At 37.7% G+C, this 15,473-nt stretch overlaps 1 protein-coding gene across 1 annotated transcript in view; it reads right to left on the bottom strand.

Moving 5' to 3' along the window:
- LOC140171301 (uncharacterized) overlaps positions 1-15,473 on the bottom strand; it is a 123,174-nt gene continuing 107,701 nt past the window's right edge. Inside the window, 4 exon segments of the mRNA XM_072194533.1 lie at positions 1-5,751; positions 7,964-8,230; positions 10,085-13,139; positions 14,553-14,796. Of these exon segments, the coding sequence (XP_072050634.1) occupies positions 7,981-8,230; positions 10,085-13,139; positions 14,553-14,796 (3,549 nt within the window). The 3' untranslated portion in view covers positions 1-5,751; positions 7,964-7,980.

The raw sequence follows: 15,473 nt of genomic DNA, 5'->3' as shown, positions 1-15,473 counted from the left end.
ACCATGTTTGCAGCCTACAAATGGCGCAGGGTTCATCAGTACAACGACTGTGACTACCCCTAACAGCTTCCCATTGCACCTGGGTGGGGTGAGGCAAGCGAGGCAAAGCGCCTTGCCCAAGGACACAACACGGTGGCGGGACGGGGATTCGAACCCACGCACGTCGAGCAAGCTCTCAGATTATGAGTCCAAGGCCGTATCCACTGAGCCACCGTGCCCTCCTTCTATATTTCACAAACATATTATCAGCATACAGTGCATACAAATGCTGATACTGGTTGTAATTGGCAATATAATATACACCAGGCACAAAAAGAAACTTGTCAGTTATATTAAACCTTGCTGTTCTATAACTTTATAATTTTGGATTATTCTGAAATATACATTTTGTTAATTGGACTTTGCTTTCTCATTTGACACCCTGTTTGTGAAGAACGAACAAGAATTGATCAAGATATGCGCCTCCAAAGCCTCAAACCCCAAAATCAAAAGTCGCATTTTCAACGATTTTCAATGGGAACACACCGTTGTATTGCACACAAGCACCACAGGCCAATCAATAAAGCACACAGTGTAACAGGTACAATTGCAACTTTTCATTTTGGGGTTTGAGAGTTTGGAGGCGCATATTTTGATCAATTCTTGCTCAATGTTCACAAACAGGGTGTCAAATGAGAAAGAAAAGTCCAATTAACAAAACGTATATTTCAGAATAATCCAAATTATCAAGTTATATATTGAACAGCAAGGATGAATATAACTGACGAGTTTCTTTATGTGCCTGGTGTATATCAGCAAATAGTTCCTACCAATGATCTATTTAATTTAGCTCATTCTCCATATCATTCGTCAATACTAAATTACTCATCACAGTAGAACTTCAACCCCAATCTTTTAGAACAATAAACTCAATTTGTTTCCTGTGAGTATCATACAAGTTTATTCCATCTTGATAACAATATAAATGCTTCTGTTACAAAACGTGCCAAAATAACATCAGTACTGATAGTTGTTGCAAACTTTTTTCAATTTGCCAAAAATACAGGTTTAAAAACTTTCAAACACATGAAATGTGTAAGCCTGACAGGAAACAATTGAGCTTATGGGTTTACCTTTACAAATGTTTCATGCAAACTATTCAGTTTACATACAACAATAATACACATACAACATCTCTTTAAAAATCAGGGGTGTGAGTGACCTCCATTGAAAAAAGAGGAACTTTGTTCAAAAAAAAGGAAAAAAGAGGAAAAACACTGAAATATGCTCAAAATGGACTGAAAATGAAAGAAAATGCTAAAATTTTGCCTCAAAAAAATTTCCAAAAAAGAAGAATTCAGCTTAAAAGAAGAGATTTCACACCCCTGAGAAATGTAAAAATAATCTGAAGCAGTTCTTCAACACCTACATTTCTAGATTTTCTTTGACAATTTCTGTAACTGGTGCTTAAAGCACCACTGACATGACATGTTCAGTTATTATTATGTTTTGTTGAATCCAAGTGTGTAAAAATATTGAATCCAAAACATAATAATGATAAAATTGGATGCTTTACGCCCAATATTTATTGGTCGAGCTATGAGTTTTAAAATATTGGACTCTACTACGTCTCATCCAATATTTTAAAACTCATAGCTCAACCAATAAATATGGTCTCAATCGATCCGCTTTTATATCAAAATTGGGCAGGTTCCTACAATTTTTACAGAAATTAAATTGATCAAAAAAGTTTGGTGTATAGCCACCTGGCAAGAAACTGGAAATATTGTGTCATTGGCCCTTGAACATGTTTAAAGCAAATCTTCCTATGTTATCTATTGACAGTTTTCTTTTAAACATGTTCAGGGGCCACAAGCACATAGGAGGTTTTTCCTACCCAACGACAATATCATACTATAAGCCGTTGTTACAAGCATAGTCTTTTTGGTGCCATATTTCGTGTCTACATCTGGTTGCTCTATTGGAAAAGTGATATATCCATGGACGAAAAGGATAACAGACCGTGTGCAAGCAGTCAAAGTCTCAGCATCACCCGATAATGAGGGCCGATTGTTCCAGGAAATGCGACAGGTGAAGTTGCTATGCACTTTAATACCATGTATTTTTACAGTCTATCACGTTAATGCGAAGACATGTGAAGCTCCATCACATATATGCGAAGGCACACAATGCTAGCGTGATTGTTAGACACAGCACAATGGAACAATCAGCCCTCATGAATATGCAAGAATTCACAGCATACAATGCATGGGGGCTTTGACTGTTGATATATCGAGCAGAGCAAGCCCATAGTTAATTGATACCAGTTATGTCCACTTGGAAGTGATGCAAATCAGTTGTCATAACTAACGACTGAATCACAGGTATATCATTTGAACAATTCGCTACCACAGTGATTTGTTTCTAGATCGTTTTGACTGTAGTAAATGTATAATATGTGCACAATGTAGTCTAGCAGACACTCTACAGAGTAAATTACATCCACATTTTGACTCTGAACTATTAAGTTGTCAACTACTTGAAAAACATTTTGAGTTCTAAAGAACCTCCACAAACAATACATATTTGCTTAATATTGCTATTTGTGAACATTGAGGACAAATGCAAATGTATGACTAACTATTATTAAGAGGCACCCATTATTATACAAAAATGTAGAATTTAACTCTGATCATGGGGAGATTCAAAATCAACAGATCATCAAGCGACACATGACAATGTTGATTTAGTTGTTCAAAAATAGAATTTAGAGCATGAACCTATTTATACAAGCAGCAAAGTGAATGAAATAAACAGTGATCATACCTAAATTTGATTTATGAACTGATTCACAAATAACCAGACATTGTTTTGATTGTTATTCATCAAGATATGGATACCAAATACACAAGGACTGGCACAAGAAGACCAAAATATAGTAGGTTTGCCTTCCTCGAAGCAGTAAAGTAAAATCAAATTTTATGATTTTCTAAAAACCTGCTAATTTTTGCAGGAATCTGTTATGCTAGTTGGATTTAAGTCATTGCCTTTCTGAAAATGCATACTTTTACTTATCATCATTACGTTTAGAGATACAATACAAACCACTAGGCCTATATATAGTTTGATCAGCTCGTAATAGGCGAGAAATGTTAGGCTACTACGCCGAAAAGTATACCCACATTAAGAGCGCTATTTGCTGACTTGACTGGTCTTTATTTTGAGTGTTAACATGGTTAAAGAATGTAGACAAAGTATACGACTTGAATTAATAATTTGTGATGCTTCTGGCGAGATGTCACAAGAAAATTCTCAAAATGAAATATTTCGATATTAATACGCGATGTTATAAGGCCCGTCGATTACGAGATGATCAAAGTATATCTAAATTACTGCCTCAAGGAAGGCATACAGACTAAGTCAGGTCTGGTCATCATTCTGAAGATGTCTATCGATCATGATAGATGAAACTGTCAACCTTCAAATTCAAATTCTGTGTACAATTGTGACATGTCATGTCAAAAGGAGACACTTTTGGGCAGGTTATCAATTTTGAGGTTTTTACATATCTTAAATAAAGAGATATTTTGCTCCACAATGCCATTTTCCCCAATAAAATTGGACATTCCTAAGCGAAGATATTGAGTTCGTAAGTTATGGTATTATACAATTGGAAATTGAGATATCGTCCTTCAAAAATATTTTTGATAATGTTGAGAATAGGAATTACCTTGAAAAATGTCTCAAAAAATACAAGATGCCAGTTATATTCCGGTTTGAGACTATCAGACAATATTTTTAACATTAATAACATCACAAATTGGCAACAAACCCAAATTGTGAAAAAATCACCCCCGGGCAGGTTTTTGGCTATTTCTCCATTTATGATCCTGCCAAAAAGTGTCTCTTTTTGACATGACACGTCACAATTATTCCGTCTGTTTACCTACAAACCTGATGAATCTATTCAGTTAGGTCAGGTCATTGGTAGTTTCACAAAGTTACTGGCCAAACTACAAAATTACAATGCCTGGAATTTGGATTTACTCAAACTCAGGGAAAAGTTATTAAAAACATGAAACAATTAATCATGTTTCTCTTAAATGATGAACATGACTTTACCTTCACTTATAAATCACGGAGTATATTTTTGGTATTTGTTGATTGACAATTGACATATTAAATATAGGCCTTCTTGTATATACACACCAATATGTCCTTTGGCCTCTCTGGACAAAGAAACAATTATTACATTTAAAAGATTATACCATCACGCTACTAATAGAAATTAGTAGCTTGATGATTATACTATATTTACTGTGTGATGATATGAGTTCTACACAACTAATTCACATAGCATTGGTATTTATATACTGCACAGTCCTTCCAGTTAGGCATTACTATGAGCACCCTGTCAAGGATTTTTACTTAACAAAAATATATAAATATATAACTGATGAATACATACTCTTTTCTGAGATGGGTTAAATATATGTAGTACAAAATGTACTTAAAATACAAATAGGAGGCTATAATATCAAAACTAAAAGCATCAATGATACTTTTTGAGAGAATTCTCTTCTATAATGTTCCAGCACATGCCCTCTACACAAAGGATCTGTGGTTCCAGCCTCCGTCATTTCAGCATGTCATATATATAATAAGTAAATCTGAATGATGAGATGCATAGTAAACAAGCAGAAAATGCTTGCGAGTTATATGTTTAAAAAGTGTTTAAAACAAGTTAAAACCAAAAATAAATTGCAAAATTGCCTACAATTTAGTTAAAAATGACAAAAATTACCTGCTTTAACACTACAATAAAATGGTACATTTCTGAATCATTCTGTGGATCCCATTTAAATCTTGGGGACTTGCTTCTGTATGTTTGTGTCCATATCATTAACCTTTGAACCCCATGAGCACTACTACCTTTCTTACAGTGCATCTGATTGGTTAATTACATAATATAATCATCTGGGTAACCAATCAAAATAGAGCTATTAGATCTTTTGGGAATTTCAAGCTTAATCTTGTGTTCCAATTTGTTTTCTTACCACTTCTCTGACTGGCTCAACATGATATCACCCTCTTTGTAATAACCAATCAAAATGGCCCTTAAAGGCTGATTGGTAGTACCCATTGGGTTCATTGGCATCTGAAATGTGACACATATTTAAGAACATGCAGCATGCACTTTGTCACAATGGTGTGAACAGATACAAAGGGCATGTCGGAAGTAACACAAGTCTGCAGCAAAAGTCACACACATAGTCTCTCATGTCCATCACTTATGGAACGCCTCCTTTTTCAGTCACCTCTTACAAGCGAAACCCAACGACATGTGAGCAAAGTTGGTAGATCACAAAGGATTAACCCCCTGAGCACTACCTGCCGATCCAACATTGCCTCTGATTGGTCAATTACATGATATTTTAACTTTAATCACCAATCATAATGGAGCTTTGCAAATAATTCACCCCATTTTTTTGCGTGGTGAAATTATTCTAACAATGTTGCTGATTGGGCCAATTGATAATGAAAACTTCTTTTTGGCCAATCGGCAGGTAGTTCTCATGGGGTTAAGTCTAATCAATACTGACACACACTTTTGTTCTCCATCTGCCGGATTATTGAATTTGGAATGGAAACATTCAGCACTTGCAAGATGCCCAACAACGAAGATCTTGATTACTTTAGATGATAAATATATTCCACCGGTTAATGTCACAACTCCTTAAATGAATGCTTCATAAGGGGATGGGTTATACCCTGCAGAGGAAAAAATCAAATATTAAATGTTACTTTTGTTAAAGAAAAAACATGGAAATGTGTTTCAACTACACCACTACCAGGCACAAAAAGTAACTCGCCTGTTGTAGTCATCTTTGCTGTTCAATAACCTGATAATTTTGGATTATTCTGAAATATACATTTTGTTCATTGGACTCATTTGACACCCTGTTCGTGAAAATCGAACAAGAATTGACGAAGATATGCGCCTCGAAAACCTCAAACCCTAAAATGCAATTTCGACAATTTTCATTGGGAATGCATCGTTGTATTGCACACAAGTACCACGGGCCAATCAATAAAGCACACAATGTAACAGGCAGAATTGAATCATTAAAATTGCAACTTTTCATTTTGGGGTTTGAGGGTTTGGAGGCCCATATCTTGGCCAATTCTTGCTCAATTTTCACGGGTGTCAAATGAGTCCAGTGAACAAAATGAGTCCAAGGCACAAAAAGCCAAGGCACAAAAAGTTTCTTTTTGTACCTGGTGTAGATGGTATTATTCTACTAATTAACTAAGACACAAAGTTTAAATTAAAAAGTCTGCAATAAAATAACTGCATCATTACTGGGCTATTCCAGTTGGAATACATATACCCCCTATGGAAGACACGACTTATATCGCTTACACAGGGGGTATGAAATTTAGATAGGGTTACCTGAATGGGTACCTCTATTTGAAATCTACACTCCATGTGTGGGAGATTAAGGTCATGTTAGAGAATGTATGGATTATAAAAACTGAAAAAGTCATTTTTATTCAGGGAAGAAAAATGTATTTTTTTATCATTCACTTTAAAATTAAGGATTTTCCGTTTTCTACAGCAACAACAAATTTTTCTGTCATTTCTACTTCATTTCCTGCATTTTGCTATATATATGGCATCTCAGAATAAGGTGCAATACTAAGGTTTGCATGTACATAGTACAGTGCAGTTGTGCAATACCTCCAAAATGGCATAATACATGCAGAAAGCTTTGTAACATTATTAGGCACACACTAAAACAACTGGAGGAAGATTATTTTCACCTGTGTGGACAACATGCAAACAGGGGATTTTAAAAAAAATCTTTTCTCCTATTTCATACATTGGATCCTTGCATATGGAGATTCAGGTGCAAAACATGTTCATGTCTTCAGAAGATAGTGGTTTTTGCGTGCATGTGAGTATCGCAGGTACACAAAACCACAGAGGAGTAAGATAAGACAGAGCGCGTACCACCAGTCAAAGTCTCCGCCTCATCCGATAATGAGGGCCGATTGTTCCATGAAATGCGACAGGCGAGACTGCTACGCAATTACCAGCGTATTTTCATGGTCTATTGCGTAATCGCGAAAGCATGCAACGCTCTATCGCGTATATGCGTGGGCACGCAGCGCTGGCGTGATTGTTAGACACAGCACGGTCGAACAATCGGCCCTCATGAATATGCGAGAACTGGTAGCATACAATACATGGGGACTTTGACTGGTGGTACGCGCTCTGTCTTATCTTACTCCTCTGTGCACAAAACACTTAGGAAAATCACATTTTTCAATTCAATTCAAGAAACATTTATTTCACAACTTTTTTTAAGAATCTATATTTTTGTTGTTATCATATATAATGCGTTATCTACTGGGGCGTATAATATATAGGTGCTATATTCAGTAGATATCAGTTCTATTAATGAACCCCTACATAAATGCCATCCCAATACCTGCTGTGAAAAATGACATCACTAACTGAGTGCAAACTTAGCCTATTAAATTTTGTTTCTCTGTCGAGCATGATATATCCCATGCAAAATGGATTACAGCATATCAGTTTTTAAGGAGCCACAATGAACACCAATATCCTGATTGGCATTTATCTTGTTTTGTATCTGAACTCTTCATATGGTAATGGCTATTCCATATAAAATCCACACTACCCTTGTGGAAGAATTTTGGAAATATCATCCAAAGGGGAGCATGTTTTTCAAATGTAATTCATCAGGGTTAATCATTTTGAAACCCATACTCCCTCTGTATTATGGCTTTACCTTATCTTCCACAACTGGAGTGAGTATTTCAAATGGAAGTTACCCAACTGTCTATTCTATTTGAAACTCAAACTCCCTCTGTGAAAGACTAGCTAATTCTTCCACAGGGGTAGTGTGGATTTTAAATGGAACAGCCCAACCCACTGGTCTTGTTAAGCACCAACCTGCAGTCTATGATAAGTCAGCTAGTTACTTTCAAGTTGCGCACTTCATCATGCTTATCATACATGCTATCACATGACTTGTCATATGACCACTCATCCGAATCATCATCATCGCTATCAGCGTGCAGTGCATTGCATGTGTTCTCATGGAATCCACTGTCTTGGTGACAATTATCTGAGCAATTTCTACAGTTACTGTTGCCATGGCTACTGTCATCTTCATCATCCTCACTACAAGAGCTGTCTAAGTAATCCTGTAATGCTTCGCTGTGTTAGTGCATGCAAAAAAACAAAACACAAAAGACAACCACGCATGTTATAGAAAACAAACTAAAAACAAGCAATCTAACTTTCAACAGTTTGTTATTAATATGCACACTCTGATCTATTTCATGAGGATAAACTGAAATGGTTTCATTTTTGTGGATATCAAACTGCAAAGTTTATCACATGCAGTCATTTCTCCTCAGCAAGAGCAGTTTACGAACAAATGTGTCACAATCTGCACCAAGCGTATAATTATTGCTGAAATTCTGCCATATCTATAGTCTATCTCATCTCAAGTTGAGAGTAACACCCTTTTTGATTTTTGCAGTGGCAGCTTCGAATCCCACATGCTAACCTAATCCTGTGGGGGCATATACACATGAGTAGAAAGGCAAATGACACTGGTGAAGCAAATGCGTAAACGCACCAATCGAATCTGCCACTGCAAAATCCAACATGGCATTAGTCTCAACTTGAGACGAAACACTTTGAGTGCATTTTACAATTGCACATGTGGTCTGATTGGATCAGGTTGTGTCACATGCTAAAGTTTATTCGGCTTAAATAAGGCGGAAATTATTCGGCTTTTGCTACTGCACGCGTCAATAAAGTCCCAACTCACGCTCGCGCAAATTAACATAAGCGTGCGCCGGCTACGTATTACGCAACACACAACTCGTGTAAGCATTGCGCCCAACTGCGTGCATGCCATTCCATATCAATACATGGTTCCGGCCTATATAAACCGAGCAAACTTTTGATTGCTTTGAGAGCATAACCATACAGTGTGCATATTGCAAACATCTATTAACAAACTTGAAACAAATTTGACCGGATCAGACAAAAAATGAGGACAATATCACGAAAGGATAATTTAAGAAAGATATCTGCATCATTTGATGATTTGCACCATCAAAACATGACAAAAGATAGCCAATTTGAAATCTAAACTTTGTGGTAGCTAAACAATTAAGAACATATAAGAATTTGAATGGTAATGTAGCTCATAACACAAAAACAACTTTGGCAACATTTTCCTTATTTACCATAACTGAGTCACAAACAGGATTCTAACTACTAACAAAAACAAATATTTAACTTGGGTTTTGAAGAAAGCGATGTTAAAACCAACTGATTTTGCAAACTAAATGAACCAGTTTCTGATTTTTGTGATTTAGGAAATCACTGATAGTGTCTTAAATTATTATACTAAATTAAAACTATTTTGCAAACTCACAACACCACATGCACACTACATTTCATATAGCAGTTGCTTTGGTTAGCAAAGTACAAGGCAAGCAACTAGCTAGGCTTACTGCCGAAAGTCACTTCCATTTTGTATTTAAATCTTTGCAGCATGTTTCAATTCTCAATACTATGTCTTATTTTGTCATCAAACTATTTCAGAAGAGTATGAACTCATGTTGCTTATTCTTTCCGGTTCACATAAACCATTGTCATAAGAATGAAGTGTGTCCCAATAGTTAGTACTATTACTACAAGTATATCCAACTATCGTAAAAGCGGGTGGAATTTTTTTGGACATTCATTTGCATACAGTGGTACCGCCAGGGGGCAAATGCCTCCCAGTCAGAACAAACTTTCTGGTGCTGCCACTGTTTGCATATCAAAGAAACTCCACCTGGTGCCTCCAAACAGACATACAAGCTACGCATACGATAAACAACATCTGGTGTTGCACAACACCTAATTGCATTGGTAATACTAACTTGCAAAAATATAAGCTATGCCTATGGCAAATCTTCAAAACAGCAAAAAACAGAACAAATATTGTTATGCATCACTAATTTGCATGAAACAATAGTAAGGAGACAAAGGATAAAAGTTACTCACTTTGAAGCCCTCAGAAAATTAGTTATTGATCCCGTCCTTTTTGACAACCAATTCTTGCCGTCTCCTCCCTTCTGCCGGTCCATGCTGCTTTCTCTCTTCGAGGTCCTGTCAACAGACTGTGCCCTATCACTTTTGCCACGCTCGTTGCTGGGTGAACGATCTTTGGTCACTTTGGAGCTGTCCACTGAGCGTGCCCGTCTGAACAGATCAAGTCTTGAAATGCGATCTGCTCTGTTAATGGCACGCCCTCTTCTACTTGCTTTATCTTTGCGAGATTTTCTCTCATTAGGATCCTCTTCCGATGCGTGTGGTAGCTGTGTTCCTATTAAAGCTTCCGCTCCTTTGAGAGCTGAATGAGCTACAACAGCTCTTGCACATCGGGAAGATCTAGAGTCACTCCTGGTCGAACCATCCTTTTTCCTTCTTGTGTTTGCTAATAAATCGGGATAGTCACTTCCTTGGGATGTGCTATCGCCAAATTCACTGTTACCAGATGCACCCTCAGACGTGGAGTCAAGCTCCGCACTTGGAGTGCCAAGTTCCTCTCTCTTCCTCCTTCGTCTCCTGCGAGAACGCAAAGGTGAATCACTGTCTTTCTTTTCATTTTTCAAATCTGATTCAGTTCTCTGTAATCGTACATCTTTCTTTGTTTTAGAATCTTTTCTATCAAGTTTAACACTTTCACGTTTTGATTTGGTAGAATCTTTCCTCTCCACATGTCCAACCTTTTTATCCCCTTTGGTACTTTTACTGTCTTTCCTCTCCAAGTTTTCAGCAGACTTTTCTTTCTTAGAGTCTTTTCTTTCCACTTTAGCTGCTTCTCTAGCTTCCCTCGCCTCCCTCCTTTCCCTACGTGCCAAGATGGCTTCTTTCCTTTGAGCTTCTGTCAGCTCCGTTTTTGTATTGGTTTCCCTCCTCTCTCGTCTAGCACCCCTTGCACTAGGCCGATCTTGTTTCTCTTGCTTTTCACCATCTTGTTTCTTACTATCAATTTCAGGACTTTTAAGATCTCTCCTGTTTCTACTTCTTCTGCCCCTCCGATCAGGACTCTTCCCTGTAGATTGCACATGACTGGATGGCGTACTAAGAGTTTTGCCACCCTCCGCTGATGGAGATTGAGAACTAGTAGCTTGTTCCCGTCTTCTCCTCCTTGCCCTTGCAGCTGCAGTTTCTTCCCTTACATTACTTTTATTATCTGATGACTTGGTTGTGGTGCTTGTTTGTTTAGGTCGCACTGACGACGATGCGGTTACCACCACCTTGGTAGGAGCCCCTGATGAAGCTTTGGGTGAGCCTGCTTTGAGCGACACAGCCTGAACTTCTACTGTGACTGTTTTGCTTACTTCTTTCTTCGCTTCTGCTTTTGGTTTCTTGACCACTGTAGTTGTTTCTTCAACTGTTGCTGTGAACATTTGGGTTTTCCTGCGAACATTTCCAGTGTTACTGTTACTTTTTGTGTCCTTACCAGTTCGCTGCGGAGATGAGTTGACCTTACGACCCCTTGTCGGTTTCAGCGTGAATGTCACAGTACCTTCCTCCTCTTCCTTTTCAGGAGGCGATTCAATCACCGCAACGAGTCGTGGTGATCTGACTCGCACTGATGTTTCTGATTTAGTGTCCTTGGTAGAAGGCACTGTAGACTTATCTTTGTCATCGTTAACAACTGACACTTTGTAAGTGATTCTATTTGCAGGAGCAGTTCTGGCTCGTACAGGTTTATGGTCAGACTTCGCCGTAGTGTCCTTGCTGACAGTTGTGCTGTCAACAGCACTCTTGTCTGCAGGTTTATCAGTTACTTTATCATCAGATTTATCATCACTTTTGTCATCTGCTTTGTCAAACTTTGCCCTAACAGCGGCAATATTAGGCAGAGATTGTCTGTACTCGCGCCTCCCAACCAGAGGGGATCCTGGAGCAGGTGAATTCTCTCTAGTACTTGCTTTGCTTACATCTACTGATTGTCTCCTTGACGATGACACATCAGATGAACTTCCAGTCGTTACTTTATCTTGAAGCTTCTTGATCTGACTTGCAATTAATGAATTGGTTGATGAAGCTGGGGATAGACTTCTTGGTGATGATTTCACGCTGGATGATTGACTCCCTCTTCGTTGTTGCTCACCTTCCATCAATGATACCATTGAGAACGCTTGACTGAGTTGTCGTACACACCCTTGTTTTGGCACCTCCCTACGACCCCTTGGGGTGTATTTATCTTTCAAACTTTGATGGCCTACTTCAGATACATTAGGTGCACTGCCATATTCCATAGTGGTAAATTTCTTACGCAAATTATTCACAGATTTGTCTTCCGGTTTCTTAGATTTTGACAATACTGGGTCGTATTTATCGACCCACTGGCTTACAGCGCGTCTTTGTGGGCTACTACTTGTTGAATCTGTAGACAGTTTTCGTTTGGCGCTAACCACTTCCCTACCTCGTGAGTGTGGTCCTGTGATTTGTGATGAATCCAGAGATGCTGATTTCTCCAAACGACCTCTGATAGCAAACATTTCTTTTCTCTCTTGAACTAAGGACTTGCCGTCTTTAGATCCCAAACTTTCTGAGGAACCTTTATTAGCATCCAAAACAGTGTCCCACTTCTTGGCAGCATGTATAGGACTGCCTGATAGCGGGGAATGGTTCACATTCACAAGTCTTCGTGGACTCTTTGGACTGTTCTCCGCAGACTGACTCTCTGGTCTCTTAGCCAGTTTAACTAACTCAATCTGAGGAGATACTTTGTTGAGTCTGGATGGGGAAGGTGGCATATTATTCTCTTTTTCTTTAGTATCATCAGATTTGACGTCCATTTTGGATGATAAATCTCGTTTACTTGGCAAGATTTCAATGTTGTCCCTGTTGCATCGCTTACGCAGCAGACTTGTTGCCGATTCAGGTGATGATTCTCTTTCATTTTTCCTTTCCAAAGACATTTTTCTGATGGGTTCAGATTTTGTCTCTAAAGAGCTTGCATCCGATGCTTGACTTCTGAGAGACCTTGGTTTGTCAGATGCCTCAGAACCTCCAGATTCCTCCATACGGATGTCTTCAGCTGATGGATAAAATTAGAAATTAATTTTAGATAACATAATAATCAAACATGTCTGGAAAAAAACTATTGGAAGCAGTGTTCCTTCTAAGGCTAAGCAATGGGCTATTCCAGTTGAAATCCATATACCAGATGAAAGACATGACCTTAATCTTCCACACAGGGAGTGTGAATTTCAAATGGGGATACCTGAATGGGTGAATCCATTTGAAATCTACACTCCCTGTGTGGGAGATTAAGGTCATGTCTTCCATTGGGGCTGTATGGATTTCCACTGGAACAGCTTATTTCAAGCTTGGGCCAAGAGTAATAAAAGGCCAATGTTTTGTTATTACTGCTTTGTTTTTTTCTACTCAATGTGGGAAGGTCAATGCATACTGCTTTCCTTTGTCATGCATTAAAGCTAAATTTTTACTTAATTGCTTCTGCAGACAAGTGAATGTACAAAAACAACACCATTTTCGCAAAGAGCATTCGCTTTTCTGCAAAAACAATCAAGTAAAATGCAGCTTTATAGTGACATATCTGCTAAACCTAAAAGAAGGAGCATTTGGGAATGCATATCATGTAGCTCTGTTAGTCCTTGTAACTTTCTTGTAAATGTAATCAAATATTCCCTAATTATGTAAATTCATTTCAAAATATCAATAAATACACTAGTTATCATTTATAAATGTGTCAAGAATATATTTTAATTGAACTAGCCGAGACACAACGGCAAAAACAAAAAGTTGCTTACTTCAATGAGCATGTTGCCTGCTTCTGTAATGCATCTTGATGGATCGAAACTATGTCATACAATGTCATGACACATACTTGCAGGAATACTGCAGCATGTGTAGTAGAGTGACATATCATAGTTTCAAACCAGTTGTGATGTGTTATGGGGAATAGGGAAATAGTCAACAGAGACTGCATGTTTTGGATTAGAAACCATCTTGAATGAAAGACTAAACTGTTTCAGATTTTCAGAAAACGGATACAGCTGTATTTATTTGTATTTCATAGTACAGCTCATACCACCATTGTGAGGTCAAGCACCTAACTTAATTGAATGTAAAATGTGATGAGTACGAATCAGTAAATCACTATAAATTAAGTCAGTTCTGTACACATACACAATTGAATAACCTTGCATACTTTGCAGTTCATTCCTCCAATATCTATAACTGTAAAGCAAACTACTGGCAATACCCACTCTCTCCAACAATATAAGTTGAATATTTCAAATAAATACAATGGGTACATGAAGAAAATTCAGGTTTCATTATTCCATACATTATTATCAAACCCTATTGAGTGCTCCAACAAAATTGTCCTCTATACAGACATATCAGATTTGCAGCATTTAAAGTACCTGCAAAGTACTACTGCTCATTACAGACATAAGAGATTCACATCTAGTCTAAGCCATACCTGATATATGCAGCGTTTCAAGTGACTGCGTAGTACTACTGCTCATTACAGACATAAGAGATTCACGTTTAGAGTCTTGACTAGACCTTGATGACAAAGTGTCACTCTTCTCTCGTAGAGTCACAGCAAATTCATCGAGTCGTTTTGTAGGCAATTCTGGCATTTCATCAGCTTTCTCTGCAAGGTCTTCTAGCTTGTCAGACTTGTCCAGATGAATGTCAACCACACGCATGGCTCTCATGTCCTGTAAAATAACATACAAAATAACAATGGTTTAGTATTTTTCAACTGAGTCCTACTTAGGCAATAGAAACAAATAGAAACCATTGATGCTTGATCGATCCTTAATATTTATGAACTCAATTAATTGACCATTATTAATTGTGATAACATATAAATCTTTGCCTGTATTGATATTGAAAAGTATACATTTAGAATTAATTCTGATTAATTAGTCACTAATAACAAGCATCGGAGCAGCATCGACAGCCGATCCAAAGATTGAACAAATCTGTTTCTGGTGCCTTACAAACAATACTTGCAAGATCGCTCACCAGTAAATGGGAAATATTTTCAGGCCCTCTCTAGTAATTGTGTTTCATTTCTAAGGCAAGATAGACCAGGCTAAGTTCAACATTAAACAGAGTGGAAATTAGCATGATTTTGGCTATTAAAACTTGAATTGGTCCTGCTTTCATTTCTAGTGTTCATCATAAAATTATACCACAGATGAGATTTATTGGGTGATTTATAACAATTTTAAGGACCATGTTTCTTCCGTTCTATCAAGAAACTCTAGTGGGAATTTGTGAGCCCAAGCCACCATCATGACTTAAAGGTCCAGTAGTCAAAATCAAAATCTATTGTTTTCCCAATCAGAGGTATCAGGCACCTTATTCAGCCCTCAAAGCTGTTGCTAAG

The sequence above is a fragment of the Amphiura filiformis genome, chromosome 15 (assembly GCF_039555335.1).
Source record: "Amphiura filiformis chromosome 15, Afil_fr2py, whole genome shotgun sequence".
In the NCBI taxonomy this organism is placed as follows: Eukaryota; Metazoa; Echinodermata; class Ophiuroidea; order Amphilepidida; family Amphiuridae; genus Amphiura; species Amphiura filiformis.
The sequence above is the reverse complement of the archived record's forward strand: the minus strand, read 5'-3'. Positions and strand labels throughout refer to the sequence as shown.